The following is an 18,907-nucleotide window of genomic DNA, read 5'->3' on the forward strand; positions in this document are numbered from 1 at the left end:
ATCCTTCCACCTGCTCAGAATCCTGGTAGGATCTCTCATCACAAAACCGAGGAAGGTTTCTAAACATGAAGGAAGCTATACTGATATCAGATGTAAAGGCCTTCAAACCAACAGGAAAACTGCTTTGAGAAGAACCACTGTCAAATGGCTACTGAAGATACAGCTGAAAACCCTCCAGAAGATAGTATCATGTAAGTAGACCACCCCCATCACCATGGGAAAGGGAAGCCAGAAAGGCCCCAGTCAAACCCAGAGAGGCAAGCTCCTCTGAACTCTAAAATGCATTCAAGATACACATGGACAGTGCAGGCATTACAAACAGCATGAGCTTTTTGGTAAGGCTGACCTTGGAGTTTATTAGTCGAGTGATCTTGGAACACTCAACTCATTTAATTTCTGAGCCTCAGTTTCTTCATCTGTACAATGGGGATATTACAGTCCCTCCCTGTAGAATTGTTATGAAAATTAAATGAATTGAACATAAATAAAATATTTAAGTTCAGCACTCAGGATACTGCAAGTGCTCTGTAATGTTAGATGCTATTATTATCAATGCCACTTATTTAGATGGGAATTTAAAATCATAAAGAATATTTTAAGGTCATCTGATTTGTCCATAACACCATCATCATCATTTCACACAATGCTATCTCAGAATTCACATCCTATATGTTGGAGCTACTCCGTCCTGAACCAATAGCTGGATCTTGTCCTCTTTTCCTCCAACAGAACACACTAGTTTTGTGCTTCATTCTCTCAAAATCCTTTCTCAGCCTAATGGCAATTGGACAAGCTGATTCCCTTTCAGGTGACATAATATGAGTCACTTGAGCACTTACAAATGAATTTTAATTCTAAAATTACAGTGCCACTCAGCACTCACATTTAAGGTAGCAAAGTACCCAAGCAAAGGATTAGGCCCTAATTAGAAGCAGGTTGTAAATATTATATGAGGACCCTGGTATTTCTGCTCGGTTTAAGTTACACTGACTTCCAATCATGCGCTTTATCTCTTGGCAGGCATACATAGGTGCCCAATAAATGTTACCTTTGGTGATAATAAAACAAAAAGCCTAACTTTCAAAAGTGAAATATCCAAAAGACCATTGTCTACATTCTTGGCAGTGGCCAGGGAGCCTGTTTTCCCAAGTCAGCAGCCTCTGAGGAGGCTGGCCAGGGGCCAATTCCCAGGGCTGGTGCATTCCTGGGGCCTGGCAAGAGGCCACCGGGCCCCTGTTTCCTTTCTTGTTCTCTTTATGTAGTGGAAAATCTTTCCCACTCCGACCCCTCCAAGTCTTCCCCGACCACCCCGCCCCACTGCAGTAAAGAAGGAGTCACATGGGAAATGGTCCCCAGCCCTTTCCCCGAATCTCCTCTCCCACTGCTCTGAGCTGGCACAGCTCAGAGCAAGCGAAGGCACCAGGCAGACAAAGGAGAGCTCTAGTGCCCAGTCCTCCTGCGTGATTTTATCGGGGGTGCAAGGCCTGGGGCCTAAGACCCAGTGGGCCCCTGTGCACAGGGGGCCATTGTACAGTTGCTTGGAAAACTATGGGCACTTCGGGAAGCCTTTCGAATACAATTGCCTGTTATAAATAGTCATTGGCTGGGCTTCAAGGGTGACAGCAGTAGGCCAAAAGTTCCAGAAAAAATATAACGCTCCATATAAGAAGGTCTGGAGTACAGCTCATTAATAGGCGAAGACCAACTGAGCCACTGGACAAAGAAGAAAGGAATCCAAGATTTGGCCAGGCACAACCTGGAGTTAACACCTGGGTGAGCATTTCTAGCTAATATTAATAACATCATAGAGATGCCATTCAGCTTTTAAACATCATATGGGAATATATGCAAACCACACATTAAGAAAACATCTTTTCTGAATGCCCCCTTCCATCTGCAGACAAAGAAAACTGCCATCTGGAGGCCCCACGGCGGCCAGCTCCACAGATTTTCAGCACAGAGGAGCCCACTCACCAAGCACCGGGCTGTGTGCTCTGCTTGAATCCTTTCTGTTCATTCTCTCAACATCCCTTCGAGGAAGAGATTAGCACCTCTTCCTATACATGAGAGCACGGAGTCTCTGAGGAGGTAAAGAGCATGGCCAAGCTCACACAGGTAGGCAGAACTGAGCAGGCTGAGATTCAAATCCAGTTCAGGCTGTTTCTCCAGTCAGCCCACGCTCTTTCCACTACATGACATGACATTGGTTTCTGTTGTAGCCTTTGAAAGGAATATTCTGTCCACAGGAGGTTCTGAGTGCGTATTTCTTCCTAAAGCTGCCACTGCTATGTATATTTTTGATCCACTGAAGTTTAGCAGGTAGAAGTTGCAGCTGGGCCATGACAGCAAGATGTTTCATTTACAAAGCATCCTACAGCCTCCAGAACAACATCTTGTTTTGTTCAATGCCAATGGTGACTTTATTATGCACATAAATTATGTGGAGTCACAGACTGTCTGTCTTCATCACTAATTTTTTTAAACTGAAGTACAGTTGATTTAAACATTATGTTAGTTTCAAGTATACAGCAGACTGATCCAGTTTTATACATATACATATATAATTACAATAATGTAAATATATATTGTTTTACAACTTCTTTTCCATTATAGGTTATTATAAGATACTGAGTATAGTTTCCTGTTCTATACAATAGGTCCTTGCTGTTTATCTCTTTTATATATAGAAGATAGATGTGTGTATATGTTAATCCCAAACTCCTAACTTATTCCTCCCTCCACCTCATTCCCCTTTGGCTAGGCTGTTTTCTAAGTCTGTGAGTCAATTTCTGTTTTGTAAATAAGTTCATTAGTATCACTTTTTCAATTCCACTTACAAGTGAGATCACACGATACCCATCTTTCCCTGTATGACTTCACTTAGTATCATAACTTCTTGTTCTTTATTTAATTTTGCCTTCATGGCATCCCCACTGCTGAGGACACAGAGATTCAGAGAGTTTCAAAGACCTGCTGAAGCCCACACACCTACTAAAGGGTGCACTTCAAGTTTAAATCTACAGACTTCGAGTTCTAATACAGTGATTAATCCACTAGATCACACTCTTTGAACCCCAGCCACTGCACAAATATACATAGCCCTGCACTGGGCATTTTTATGAGGACCCTGGAAGAGAAGACCATGCCTCTGGTCACATGGAACTTATCTTCTGAAGATGTGACATCATATTGCTTAAGTCAAATTAAGTTGGCGAATCTAACAGGCAAGAACCCATTTCTAGTATATAAATAATAAACTAGTCTGACTTAGGATAGTATTATCTTCTCATCCCAGAAACGTCTGAAGAGAGGGACTGAGGTAGGGCACATATTTATATGGGATACATGCGCTGAATACACCCTGTAGAGGGATTGAGGTAGGGCACATATTTATATGGGATACATGCGCTGAATACATCCTGTGTGTCCTTACACACCCGCTCTCTATCCTTCTCTGCACTGCCCCAGTCCCCAGATGCTCTGAGGGCCCCTATCTCTCTGGCTTTCAATTGGGTTTGACAAATGGGAGGTGCCAGCAGGAGCCTGGAGAGTGAGAGGGGACCACAGTGAGAGTTTTCACGTCCTGATCACCTCCCTGCTGGTTGTCTGCATCCTTCCATCTAAGACGACATCTCCTACCAAGTGGCTCCCTGCCTACAGCCACATGGTTTTCAAGTTACCTCCTCCCCTTGCCCAGTCCTTTCAGGCCTAATGTCATAATGGTGGCACACTCTTTCCAACCTTGGCTGCCGCACTATGGTCATATAAGTTTCCCTGAATTCCATTACCTCTTGGTAATGAGGTTCTTTACTAAACCCTCCTCTGGGTCAGTGTGCCATCTGTTTCCTTTGAGAACCTCAATGGATGCAATAAATAAGGAAATAAGATTGTTGATGAACCATCCTTTGTAGGCAATATTACGGACCTTTATTTAGGTCCTCCTGCTTATTTAATTTATATGCAGAGTACATCATGAGGAACACTGGGCTGGAAGAAGCACAAGCTGGAATCAAGATTGCCGGGAGAAATATCAATAACCTCAGATATGCAGATGACACCACCTTTATGGCAGAAAGCGAAGAGGAACTCAAAAACCTCTTGATGAAAGTGAAAGAGGAGAGTGAAAAGGTCGGCTTGAAGCTCAACATTCAGAAAACGAAGATCATGGCATCTGGTCCCATCACTTCATGGGAAATAGATGGGGATCAGTGGAAACTGTGTCAGACTTTCTTTTTTGGGCTCCAAAATCACTGCAGATGCTGACTGCAGCCATGAAATCAAAAGACACTTACTCCTTGGAAGAAAATTTATGACCAACCTAGATAGCATATTAAAAGCAGAGACATTACTTTGCCAACAAAGGTCCGTCTAGTCAAAGCTACGGTTTTTCCAGTGGTCATGTATGGATGTGAGAGTTGGACTGTGAAGAAAGCTGATCACCGAAGAATTGATGCTTTGAACTGTGGTGTTGGAGAAGTCTCTTGAGAGTCCCTTGGACTGCAAGGAGATCCAACCAGTCCATTCTAAAGGAGATCAGTCCTGGGTGTTCATTGGAAGGACTGATGCTAAAGCTGAAACTCCAATACTTTGGCCACCTCATGCAAAGAGTTGACTCACTGGAAAAGACTCTGATGCTGGGAGGGATTGGGGGTGGGAGGAGACGGGAACGACAGAGAATGAGATGGCTGGATGGCATCACCGACTTGATGGACATGAGTTTGAGTGAACTCCGGGAGTTGGTGATGGACAGGGAGGCCTGGGGTGCTGTGATTCATGGGGTCGCAAAGAGTCGGACACGACTGAGCGACTGAACTGAACTGAACTGAAGAGGATGGCAAATGCTAACCATGTGACACTTGACTCTCTCGTAGCCTCACTTCCTCCTTACTGCACATCATGAAACAGGAATGAAGTCAAGTATTCTGCAGAGCTCCAAACTTGGCCCAGGAGATCACCAAATTTCTCCCCCTACCACCATCTACCTAGGATTCCAACCAGGGAGGAAGGAATGACAGACAGTACCAGTTACGTCCTGGTCATAGCTCATGGGTGCCTTTAAGAATGTCAGCTCAGGTTGTCCACACTGACACCAACTCCTGCCAGCCTTCAAGGCCTCGCCGTTCTAGGGGTAGCAGGCCTCTGACCACAGCTCCACCTCACAAAAAGGCTAACAGCCCCTGAGCCTGCGTCTCTGCTGGCCCTGACAGATGGATCCCAGAATTCACTAGACCAAATGATTTTATTTCCCTCAACACATGCATGAGAGCAGTCAATGGATTAATTGTATTAGGAAACCTACCAAGCTGAAGACAACTGCTTCAAACCAAGAACTGAAAAGGTGCTGAAAGACAGAAGGCAAGCAAACCTCAGAGGCATCTTTGGAAATGGACAATTATGATCCATTAAGCCTAGTTAAGGGACTGAAATTTATGAGGAGGAAACATCTGGAGCTGCCTGGAATGCAAAGGAACCAGAAGGAACCACTGTTTGGTCTTGTAGAGAGCAGCCCAGACAAATGAGATTCTGTGTTAGGCAAAAACTGCAAAATTAGTACATGAAAGGGACAAGAGTCAAGGCAGTGCATCTGGTGTTAAGTGAAGCGTTTTAATACGGTGGCTCCTGGATTTGCTTTTGAAATATTAATTGAAATTGGGATGAATATGAGGGCTGTCACATGAATAGAAAACTGGCAAGAGGATCATAAATACTGGCTAAGCTGAGCCAAGTTAACAGAACACGCAAGGCAACAGAAAATAATAAAAACGCTGTTGAATTCATAGCCATGAACCCTGTGGATATTTAATAAATATTAATTGATAATAATGAACTAGAGTACAGGGTGGTAAATTACTGTGAAACAGTTATGCTGCTGAAATGCAGCTAATATATATACAGTGGGTATACACTGATAAGTGAATGAGAAGAAAGGAAAATAAAAGTGATTTATCTGTGAGGTGCATTTTGCCTGGCACCAGGATGTATGGGTAAGAGAATATTAATAAAAGGGTGGGGAGGAGTGGCTAGAGGGCACAGAAGGAAAGTTAAGATGATAATTCAGGATCACAATAGAGTTTTCTTAGGGTCTCAGCAATTCCACAAGTATAAACCAGGCACCTCGGAGTCCTGGTCTGTTCTTTTAAGACACTGTGGCTTTCTCAATCAATTTCTGCTTCCGGGAACTCAGAGACACCATAGATTAATGTGGACCAATTTTCTAGAGGGGGATATGAAAGCTTTCCTTCTTGAGAAGCCCCCCTCCCTGATCAATATAGCCAGAGAGCAACCTCTCCTTTCTAAATCCCAGCGTTCTTGCTTGCACCATTGCATACCTGCTGGTATGACTATGATTTCTGTACATGTGATTAGATTTCTTAAGCTTGGTAAAGCAGAAATCATGCCGTGCATTTCTTAGCACTCACCCTACAGTGCTTCAGACCTGCTAGATGCTCAGTGTCTGTGCTGATTCATTAGAAACTCTAGAAAGGAAAGCAAGCACCTATCAGAGAGGACACCCAGCTACCTTTTTGGTTTGAGGACCTGCTTTTAAGGTGATCGATGAAAGCTCTACCTCTTGTTAGGGACAAAGTACTAGAGAGAGTCCACTGCAGGAAGGATCTTAGGCTGCCAGAGAATGATGCAGAAAACTCAGCTGCCATGGAAACTTGTGTGCTCTGATGATTCCCATTGTTGAAAGATGGAGAGACACCAGGAGAATGACAAGCAGATCTCTGAGTCTTAAGACAACACAGAACATGCCAAGCAAACATCTCTGATCGTTTGCACTTATTTCCTGTGTAGAGGTAGCTTCATTTCATCATCTGCTCATAACACAGTGTTTGCAAAGAGCTTTCAAAATGTCCCCAGGTCCTGGTGTTATTTGGTGATCTGTGAGATGCTACGCATGCACAGCAGGCAGACAGCACTCAGGGCAGCAGCTGAGCACAGGTGACAGAAGCAGGTGCTGTTGAGACCCGCTCTGTGCCCTGGGGAAGGGAAGCCATCTGTGTGCAGGTGCTACAGGCTGGACTTTCTAGGCTAATAGCAGGTAGAGCCACCTAACCATTCTTGAGTCAGATGCCCTTGAGAATCTTATTATACCTGTGGGCCCACCCCTCAGAAAAATACACTTAAGCATACACACATAAAATCGAATATATTTCAGAAAATTTAAACCTCTGGAATCTTGTCATAAATGTGCCCTATCAAGTACCTTGGGACTCAGGGTCCACATATGGTAAAATTCCTGATGTATAATAATAAAAACTTCAGCCACACATTAGACTCCTTCCCCGGGCAAAACAGAAGCAGCAGAATATCATCGACCCTCTAATCAGCACTCAGTGTTTGCCAAGTAGTTGCATCTCTCCCCATACCCAGCGTTTCCTGCTGGTTGGTACATGCCATAAACAGCTACTCACTGGTACACTCACTCACTCATTCATTTCATGGAAAATTTTCTATGCATCAGACTCTAGGGATGCAAATATGAGTATGAAAAGGCTCATGTCCTCAAGGGGCATTCAGTTCAGTCAGGGCTGACTGTGCTCCCCTGGGGACATTCAGCCATGTCTCGAGGCCACTTTGGTCATCGCAGCTGAAGGAAGAGTGCTATTGACATCCAGTAGGGAGAAGCCAGGGATGCTGCTAAACATTCTACAATGCACAGGATAGCCCTCACAACACATACAGGGTCCAAATGTCAGTAGTGCCTCGGTTGAGGTTGTTCAGTAGACAAGCTTGTGCTCAAGCGGTACATGTGGAGATAAAGATCAGAAGTGACTATTACAGCACCTCATTTATTTATTTACATCTGCCTGATTTTCAATAATGAGATGAAGAAAAGAAGAGAGAGAAAAGTCATTTAAGGGGAGACATCACCATAATAAAGGTAGACCTTCCTATGGGCGACATCAGAGGAAGGGGCACCAATTGCAAGGAGTGGGCATACACATATTTTGGGAATCTCCTCATGGGAAATGATGCTGGCTCCATATCCATCTCCATCAGGCAGTGGCCCAGTCAAAAGGAGGTCTAGCCATTTGGTAGGCATCGCGCAAGTCATACACCCTGCTTCTTACTGGAGGACACATGTATTTTTGATGAACCCCGTCATTCACCACTTTCTCCCAACTCTACTCCTGTCTAGTAAATAATTTCACCTTGGACATGTACATACCACAATCATTCCTCATATGGCTAAAAACATTAACTTATAGATAAATTATATATTATAAATACGTATCTATCATATATATGTTGTGTGTGTATTACAAAGTTTAATCTTTGTAGAAGTTGGTTTCCAAGACCTGGTTCGTATGAAAAAACACAAGACCAGATTAGGTCTAGACCAAGTTTCAACACAGGCATTTTCTTTATTCTTTATAAAATAAAAGAATTTTATTCTTTTATATTTTATTCTTTATAAAATAACCCTCCGCCTCCAACCTCTGCCCCTTGACAATTCTTTGGTCAAAATCAGGACCAGCCCTCTGTCATCAGGAGGCAAAGATATGGCAGATGAGCCAAAGCACATGTAAACCTGTAGCCCTGTTGAGTCTGGGGCTCTTTATGGTTGGGATGCAATCACAGTCACTGGCAGAAAAAAGTTTTCTGCTTCCAAGCTGCACAGCAGAGAGTAGTCTAGAGGCAGCCAGATCTGAGTTGAAATCCCAGCTCATCACTCACTCTAATTCCCTTTGCAGTCCTCTAGCCTTGAGGAAGTTGACGAGCTCATTAAGCCTCAGATTTCTCATTTGTAAAATAGGAATAATTAGAGTTCCTACCTTAAAGGGCTTCATGAGTATTAAACGACAGTTTCAGTTTCCACCTAAAGAACTGAGCAGAGTGCCTGGCACATAGTAAGCCTCAACAAATTGCCGCTATTATTCCTAAAGGAAGAAAGCTCTCCTGGTTGAGATTCAATGCATGACTCTCTGCCTAAACATGCTGAGATGTCTGCTAAGGTAGCTTCTGTATTAGACTCAACCAGTCGCTGCTGACACTCTAAGCCCCTTGGCTTGGGCATAGTCTACACATGGTCCTCTGTTCTTACTCTCCCTTCAGACTCTGTCCCCAGCAGTAGCATTGCTCAGTTCTTTAACCTCCCTTCCACCACTGTTCTCATCTTTCTGTTTGTCCGGAGCCCCTTTACAACCCTTAGCAACCAGGTATTGTGGGCTGTGCCCACTTGGCCAAGCCTCTCCGGTCTTCCTCACCCACCACCCACCCCCCTGAATCTGCCCTGAATCTATCCATAGTCCCCAAGGATCTGTGCTGAATATGCCCTGAATCTATCCATTGTCCCCAAGGATCTGTGCTGCTAGAGGGCAGCTGGACAGAGTATTTCTCCAGTCTTCTCTTGACCTGCCATGATAGTCAAGATGCTGGGCTAGGCTAGTAGGCAGCTTCACTAGGTAAATATCCATATAAGGATCTGACACTTCTCAAAATCTACCACTTCCCACTTTCAAGGGGAGCAGTCAGATTCAGAGAGCCACTTCAAAAAGGTGACTAACCTAGATAAAAGCTGGTCTATTTTCCATTGTTGCTTTTTCTTTAAAAAAAAAAAAAAAGACTGGATGGATCCTCAGACATCAAACCATACCCTCCAACTCTAGACTCCAACGCGTGGTCTGTTCTTAGGACATCTAACAGATGGCTAAAAAAATAGCCCCATTAGAGGGAATAATGTGATTGGGAAATAAGAAGCTCCCTCACATTCCTTGACCCTCCTTCACTTGATGCTCACTTGGGAAATCTCAAAAAATCTTGACACCAGAGAACAAAGGTCAGGCTTCCCAGGGGACAGCTTGGCCTTTGCCCAGTGGTTACAGCACTGAGTAAACCATACTTTACATTTGCTTCCAATAGTAGAACGGGTCAAGGGTAGTTAGGATCTGAGTAGCTAGAAACCTTCTCCTGCAAACTGGTAGTTTCTGCATCCCTCCAGCGAGGGATAGTATAACTGTAATATCAAAAGAGTAGAGAAGGCTAAAGAAATGCCTGGAACATTCCAAGATGTAGATTTTTTCCTGAATATTCACAATCCAATGGCTACTTTGAGCCACACTAACCATGACCTTACTTCACATTTAGAAAATGTCTCAGTGAGTTGGGAACTTTCTAAAATCTTCCCCTTTGCTCAACTTCTGGCCACTTGAAGATCTTCATCTTTATGTTAATAGCCTCAACCTACCCCTTTGCCTGCCTTGGTATATTGTGTATCCTGAGGGGAAACACAAGTTACTACTCAGAAAGGCAGCACTCAGGAAAAATCCAACCTGGACTCTCAACTTTCCCATTTCTGTAACGTGTGTATATACCCTGTAGAATCCAGCCTGCTGCCTGTCTTTGTAAATAAAGTGTTATTGGCACACAAGTCCCACCCACTGATTCGTGTCTTGTCTGTGTCTGCTCTCAGGCTACAACGACAGAGTTGAGTCGTCAGGCCTGCAGAGACTCAACTGGTCACTCTCTGGCTGTTTACAGTGTTTTCTGACCCCTACTTTGAATAGCTTCCAGTCACTAAACATGGGGATATAACTGAAGATAAAACAGCAAAAAGGTTTAATTCTGTGTGTTAGTCAAAGCTCTGTGTGTGTGTGTATGTGTGTGTGTGTGAATAAAGAGATTTATCATGAGAGATTACACTTGTGATTATGAAGGCTGAGAAGTCCCATCACTCTCTGGGAGCTGGAGGCCCAGCAAAGTTTGTGGTATTGTTGATTCTAAACCCCAAGGCCTGGGAAACAGGGAGCCAATGATACAGGTCTCAGTCTGAGTACAAAGGCCTAACAACCAGGAACACCCTTGTCTGAGGACAGAAGAAGATGAATTCACCCACCGTCTGCCTTTCTGTTCGATACAGGCACTCAACAGATCAGACAATATCCACCCCCATTGATTAAAGCAGTCTTCTGTGTTCAGCCTACCAATGCAAATCCTAATCTCTGATGGAAACACCAGCAAGACAGACCCAGAAATAATGTTTTGCCAGCTATCTTGGCATCCCTTAGCCCAGTTGAAGTGAATATAAAATTAACCGTCACAATTTGATATAAGGAAGAAAATTTCCTAGGGAAAAAATAATTCAGCAATGAAGTGAATTGTCGCCAACGGGCATAGCACAATATCCGTGGGTTGCCTCTTTCTTCTCTTCTATCCCAGTCTTCACTTCCTAAATTCTCTCCATTGCTTTAAAGCACAGCTCTAACTGCAGCTCCTGTGTGGTGTCTCCTTACATCCTCCCAGGAGGATCTCAACTCCTATCACTGTCAATGTCACACCTGGTTTACCTTCTCTGTGTTATGTCATTTTTCCTCTTTAACAGGTTAGCTTCTACAAATAAACTATAAACACTTTGAGAAGGAGTGTTACCTTGTATCAGGCAGGGGCACCCTGCAGGAAAAAGATAACACACTCAAACCACCTAATTGAGGAAATTTTGGTAAAAGAAACTATTCACTGAAGTGTGGGCAGACTGAAAACAAACCAATGTGAGATGGGCTGGTGACATCCAGGAATCATCACTACCATAATGTTTGCAGGAACCTGGGAAGAGAGAAAGTGCCAGAACGCAGAGAGCTGTGATTATAACTGCAGCTACAGTTGTGGGATAGGATTGCCCAACAAAAGCCATGGCCTTGGGAAGAGTAGCCCAGTGACTGTGGTCCACAGCCAGGCAGGGAGACAGCAGGAAAACAATTACCTTGACCTCTCTCTCCTCCCAACCAATGATGTCCGGCTAGGTCATCCCATTGGCCAAACTGAACAAGCTTCCAGAAGGCCAGGAATTCTTTTGACAAGGTCCATGTGGTACATCCTGCAGGGAAGGACAGCCAGGTAGAGAAGGATGGAGTGCATCTGGAGTGGGGGTGGGGTGGGAGAATGGCAACTATCCAGCACATCCCATGGCTACTGCTGCTGCTGCTGCTTCTAAGTCGCTTCAGTCGTGTCCGACTCTGTGCGACCCCATAGACGGCAGCCCACCAGGCTCCCCCATCCCTGGGATTCTCCAGGCAAGAACACTGGAGTGGGTTGCCATTTCCTTCTCCAATGTATGAAAGTGAAAAGTGAAAGTGAAGTCCCTCAGCTGTGTCCGACTCTTTGTGACCCCATGGACTGCAGGCTACTAGGCTCCTCCGCCCATGGGATTCTCCAGGCAAGAGTACTGGAGTGGGGTGCCATTGCCTTCTCCACACCCACGGCTACTAAAGCATCTTAAATATAAAGCAGGTTTTCAGTGGTGCCTGTTGATCAACAAAGTTAATGTAGCCTGTGGAAGGCCTAATTAATGATTTGGATGCAAACCATCAAAGAGGTTGAAGGATGAACTGAAGGTCATGCGTTGGGCCTTTCCTGCTGCCACAAATCTATCAAAACTATGCTGAGGTTAGGTATAAGGATCTAGTATATTTTGTCTTCCTTTTGGTGAGGGAGAAAGGATTGGGGTACCAACTGCAATTCATCACTCATAAGAGAAATTGTCACTCCTATCTGTGCTTAAAAGCAAAAAGCATTCTTCCCAAAATTAAAAGAGAAACTTTGCTCATGAAATGTGAGCTGGTAAAAATGATAATTCACTCCCTGACTTGCTCATCAGCTAAATGCTATCACAGCTATAAGTGTCAAATAGCTAAACACAGCCTGGGGATGATTCTTACAAATAAAGCATATTATGAAATGCTGACTTTTTCTGATCAGAAAACATCCTGGGGTGTGGGCTGAAGAGCTTTGGGTCAAGAAGAGGCCCCAGTTTCTGGGGTGATTTTTATTGTTATCAGAGAGAAGACTGTGCTTGCCATGGATACGTGGCTACTTGGCACACTCCTACTGGGGGGAGGCAAGTGTGCAGTCACTTGTCTTTCTCTCAGAGTCTTTACCCCTGACATTGAAACATATTTTTCATTTCAGTTTCACTTCCCTGACACTTTTGTCTTTAAAAGGATGATTTATCAAGTAAAACATCATCAACATCAAAGAATACACACACACCCTCCCCATGTCACATCCTGAAAGAAACATTGTGCCCAAGGACCACAAACTCATATTCCTTCATTTGAAGCTTTTCTTCAGTATCTTGTTGTGAGCTTTTTTTATTCTGTGGTTCCTCCAGCATAAAATTTTAAAAACTGTTGCAGCGGGGCAATAATTTCTACTCAACACTTTATGATTTGATTATGAAAAATAAAAAGTGTGATGAAGTTAACAGCCCCTTATCCTTGCAGTACATTCTAAGGAATTTTTTGCCTGCAAAAATCTGTAAGTAGAAATTACCTCTGGGCCCTCTAATTCTCAAAAATATGGCTCCTAACGATTACTGCAGTGGAATGTCAAGACTTAAGAGTTCAGTATGTTTCTCTTTCCTCTGCTCAGTTTTCCGAAAGGATCTTCTCTTACTGGGTTATTATTAGAGAACGAAAAACAAGCGAATCTTCAGGTTGGAAACTTCACTTCTACTCTTGGTTGTATCCTAGCTGTGTAGCCTCAGGGAAAGCATTTAACGCTGCCGATTATTAACTATCAGGTTTGCCAAAATGTTTGTTTGGGTTTTTCCATAACATTTACTGAAAAAAAAAAAAAAAATGAATGAATTTTTTGACCAACCCAATACTTTTTCTGTAGAGTGGGGGGACTAGATAACCCATTCTCAAATTGCATTCTACAATTTAAAAATAGCATAGACTAGAAGAGAGTGGGATAGAATGACACAAAGTAAACGAGCCTTGGGAATGAAATGTGTGAAACACAATGCCGGGTGTTTCTTTTTATTTTTTTCTTGTATTTCCCAGAAAGCCTGGTCTAGAATCATCTGTGTGTGCTTCTTGCATGGAGCCCAAGAAGAGGACAAAGTCTTGGGTTCAAGTCCTTTACAGGCCAGTCAGCTTTTATCTCCCTCATCTGTTTCTCTTAGTGTCACAATAAAATTCACTTAAGGGCCTTTCAATGGGTCTCACACCCTAGAAACCAACCTGACAAGAATCATGTTGCTGTCATTGTCCCACCAATGGCATCCTATGTGAGGAAAGAACATAACAGTGAAACAGAAGACAAAAATCAGTCATTTGGCCTGTACTGTATAATGATTAATGGTATTCAAGCATTCCCACACACTCTCTCAGGATTTTCCCAACATGCTCATGCAAATGTCACACTCAATCTGCCTCCAGGAAACAAGGAAGATATTTCATTATTGCAAAAACCCTTCCAATCATCATTTAGGGAGATGGATGATGATTCTCAAGTGGTACCAAGCAACACATTCTTTTTACAGTGCTCTCTTACACTGTAAGTAAAGAAACAGATAAACAGCCCCCACAAGACTCAGGCTAGAGCCACATGCCAATGGGAATGCAAGCTCAGCTTGGGGATTTCAGCCAGCACAGGTAATATGGAGGGCTTTGGTTTATGCTCACAGTCAAGTCTGCCCTAGGGAAAATTTAAATGTGGGCCAAACTTCATTGAAACACCTTCTCTGATTTTCAGATTCCTCATACCCTTGAGAAAATCCATGTCCCCTTCCCTCCTTGCCCCAACCCAGTCCTGCACACCAGGACTCCATGCTCTGCATGTGCTTCTTTACCAATAACCTCAACAAAATTCTTCTCATCTGGCTGACACCTGAGAATGATCCAAGACCTTTTATTAATGAGTGCTACTGTGAATGATTAAGACAATAGCTTACACTGTTTGGGAGAAACATCTTAGGAACCTGTTTGGAAATCAGTGAATTTTCGAAGATAGCTGCTCTCATCTAGGGATCCCAGAACTCAGATGCAACATTTCCAGTCTCCAGCCACTCCTGCTCACTTCAGATGGGCCACCACAGTCTAAAGGGCTCTGGTCAATCTATCCTGTTACTGTTTGTCCTGAATTCAAGGGTTCTTGTATACTGACAGACTCTCGCAGTTTGTCTCAAGTCTAAAGTCAAGGGGAGATTCTATCAGCAACCAAGGACCTCTGTTCAGTCCTGAATGGTGGCTTTTTCCTTCAGTTCCAGGGCTTGTCCTTATATTGTGCTCCAGAGCATATAGTTATACCATCCCCTAGATGGTCTAGTTTGTTAATATTGTGCAGTGTTATATATTGTACCCTTAAAGCTGTTAGTCCATTTTACCCTCATTTCAAAAATCTGAAAATAAAGCTAGCATATTCCTGAACTCTTGGTGAAATTTAAATGTGAATAAAATAGTATAACACCCTCCTCCCATCAAAAAAAGACAATAGCTTAGCTTAGCTTCTTTGGGACCTAAGGCAGAATTACGAGCTTTAGGGAGTAATCAGCAAGGATGATACTTCTGGGTTAAGAGAAACTGTCTTTTACTACTCATATTATATATACAACGTGAGTGCCTGGCTAGGCATAAGACAGACCCTACTGGCAGACTGATATGTAAGAAGTGTTTCCTTTGGCAAAGAGAAAAAGGGGAGGCTGAGAAAATTATCTTTTTATTCTAAGTTTCCCTAGAAGTTGTACAGGGTATAGACAGAAACACAGAAACACACACACACACACACACACACACACACACACACACACACACACACACACACTATTTTCACCACACTCTACCTAGAGATAGAAAAACCTCAGAGATGAGAAGAAGGTGCATCCATTGGGAGGAGAACTTAAAATCCTATAAGAGTTCTTATCCTCTGAAGGTATGCTGCTCAGTGCCTACCTCAGTCACAGAGACAGAGAAGTTGATGTTAATAACCAAAAACTAGACACAAAAGTTTAATGCAATCCTTTTCTCAATTTCCAGAAACTCACATCTATGAACAGATTGTGATGTGAAACTGTAGCAGTCAGAGACTGGAAAAGGGCAACTGATAAATCAATTCAACAAATCTTTTATTGGACATTTACTCTGACCCCAATTCCAGGCCAGGAACTGGGAAGACACAAAATGAATAAACCACATTCCTCAACAACATGCCAAAGAAGGAACTAAGCTAAATTTTCAGGTGAGTAAATGACCAAAAGAGAAAGGAGTGACTTGCTCCATTTGGTTTCTTATTCTGTTCAGATGCCTACTTGAGTAAGTGACCCAAACATCTTAGTTCAGACTGTGAAGGAAGCGCCAACATTCAGAAATCACTGATATAGTCTATTTCTTTGAACTAACCAGATTCTCATACACGAAACCCAACAAATTTAAGAATGATGATCATCTGCATTCAAACTTTATAAAGTTTATGGACCAATGAACTAATTTCTATACCTGAGATCTCAGAGATTTTCTCTTCTCTTCAGTATTAGAAACTCTACGGAATTCTTATTCAACTTACCCACAAAGTTAAGATAAGTGGGTGGTAGAACAACTAAAAATAGGCTTGGCATTTGGCATTAGCTGTACAGTAGTGTTTTTGTATGGGTTAAAGTCTACTTCAGCTGGAATTAATGTAATTACATGTAATGCTGACAGATTATGACATTTGCCTATTAGGACACTATACAAACATTCCAATAACTTGCTGGCTTTTGACTTTGTAAAAAAAATAAGTGAAACAAAAATCCCAGGGGATATTGCTAACAGGGTAACTGGAATAGAGGCTTTTGAAAGCATGGGGTTCAAGAAATCACAAAGAATAATGCATTTCAAGCCAAAACATATAGAGTGTAATGAATATTTAGTACTTACCACGAGACTGCTATCTAAAGACAGCCTTTTTCCAAAGTCCCTTTTCTCAAGCTGTCTCTTTCCCTCCATGGGTGAAATGATTTATTTTCCTTTGTGATTTATAAGAATTCCCCTTCTGTTGCCAGGGTCACTGCAAAAAGTGAACATGTGTTTTACTATCCGAGTGAATAGTGTTTAGACCCTTGTTTTTCACTTTCTAACCAAGGGCAAGTGTTGAATCCAAAAATACCCAGGCCCAAATCATAAGTTTAGAACTGGACTCAGAAGCTCTCTCCAGCTGCCAAGGTCAGAGTCGTCTTCATGGAGGCCCCTGTGTTTTCACAGGTTTTGCTAACTGAGTTGGGGAATGGGTTTGCAGGTCGAATCAGCAGACTGTGGTGGAGAAAAGCAAACAGTTTCATGCCACACTTGTTTCATACCCGTCCTCTCTCTCTCCGCCAGCATCAACCTGTTGCCAAGTACATAGTTGCTGTCTGCAAATTCCAGGAGAGCAAACGAACAAAGCCACACTCCATATCCTAGAGTTGTTGAGTCCAAAACCCAGTGAGGTAAAACTGAAGCCTGAACATTACTGTAAATATTTAATTAAAAAATACTTAATTTAAACCTATTTGAGGAACATTATAAGATACATTCACTTTGGGATGGGTTGAATAAGAATGAATGGTGATGACATCATTATCGTTACTGAGTGATTTGAACACCCACTGCATTTCATTAAACCAGAGTCAACCCCTGCACTCCACTGAGTTGCTTGTTCTATAATGATTCAGAATTCTGGTTAGTAAGGATGCATTATATGTATTAAACACTAGCTTCCAGTTCTTACCAAGATATAAAATGCTGGAAAAGAAAGAAAGGTTTAAACCCAGGTGTTTCTACCTACTAGCCAAGTGACCTTGTACAAGACACCGAGGTTCTCTGAAGCCAATCTTTCTCCACTGCAACAACAGATAACAAATGCCATCAAATGATGTATATAAAAATGGTTTAAATGACAACTTATATTTAAGTTCTAATTGTGCAAAGATTATGTTAAAAACCAGTTAACCTTAAATACAAGTCAACATAATTGAATATATCTTTGATAATTCAGAAGGTACTCTGAGGTACAGAAATTGCTCATCTGCAGAAAACACTTTTTTTTGTACTGCCGATATAGAAGAGCTGAGATTAACAAAATACCGTACCAATCAGTTTCTAATAGAATTGAGAAGAAATATCTTTTAGAATTATTCCAACTGCTCTAAGTTTAACAAGGATACAACAGATGAGACTGCACAGCCCATACGCAGTATGTGGCCTCTTTCCCTCGGTTTCTTCTGCCAGGAAGAGAGTTGAGACAGCTGTGCCCCAGGCAGGGTTTGCCCACATTACAGTCAATTTGTCAGAAACTGATGGGCTCCTTTTCCAGTACACATTCCCTCCTCCATCTTAATCATCCCATCTCTCACTTTCAGAAACATTCATTTTAATCCATTACTAGTCCACTCAGAAACTCCTAGGAGTCCACTCTAACAAGGATAAAATCCAAAACTTTCAACATCATGTTCAAGGTCTAGTTCCTGCCAACTAGTCTTTTACAATCCCCAAACAAACTAAGAGGGTTTCCCAGGTGGTGCTAGTGGTAAAAACATGCTTGCCAGTGTGGGTAGATGTAAGAGATGTGGGTTTGATCCATGGGTCGGTAAGATTCCCTGGAGGAGGGCATGGCAACCACTCCAGATTCTTTCCTGGAGAATCCCAAGGACAGAGGAGTCTGGAGGGCCACTGTCCATGGGGTCGCAAAGAGTTGGAGGTGACTGAGCACGTGAGTCAACTGAAATTTATTTGGGAGCTTGTCTTTCCTGCTTTCAGCTGTCCCCAACCATTTTGCAGCCCCCTCCTCATCTCTGTGACTTTATGCACTGGTGACTCAGAATACTCTGGGAGTATCCAGGGTTTGATCCCTGGGTCAGGAAGATACCCTGGAAAAGGAAATGGCAATCTACTCCAGTACTCTTGCTTGGAAAATCCCATGTACAGAGGAGCGAGATGGGCTACAGTCCATGGGATCACAGCGTTGGACATGACTGAGTGACTAACACTTTCACTTCTTTCTTCCAGGTAGGATTGTTGTGATGATGAATGAGATCATCCATTTAAAGACCACATAGTAGAATTTAAACTGAGTCCCCCTAAAACTGAGTTCTGCTGAGTTTATGACTAATGTCTCTATCCAAAATGTTGGGGCTTCCCTGGTGGCTCAGTGGTAAAGAACCTGC

The 18,907-nt window shown here is 42.8% G+C and overlaps 1 protein-coding gene across 6 annotated transcripts in view; it reads right to left on the reverse strand.

Annotated features, from left to right (window-relative positions):
• The window catches only part of NCKAP5 (NCK associated protein 5), a 1,221,671-nt gene that overhangs the window by 1,023,652 nt on the left and 179,112 nt on the right, over positions 1–18,907 (reverse strand). For all 6 annotated transcript variants that reach the window (XM_088828978.1, XM_088828971.1, XM_088828976.1 and 3 more), the window contains exon 2: positions 16,644–16,773. In XM_088828978.1, coding sequence (XP_088685104.1) covers positions 16,644–16,712 — 69 coding nt within the window. In that variant the 5' untranslated portion in view covers positions 16,713–16,773. The remainder of the gene's footprint in view (positions 1–16,643; positions 16,774–18,907) is intronic.

This window comes from Moschus berezovskii, chromosome 2, assembly GCF_049115385.1.
Source record: "Moschus berezovskii isolate FMDL1 chromosome 2, NW_MosBer_1.0, whole genome shotgun sequence".
Lineage (NCBI taxonomy): Eukaryota > Metazoa > Chordata > Mammalia > Artiodactyla > Moschidae > Moschus > Moschus berezovskii.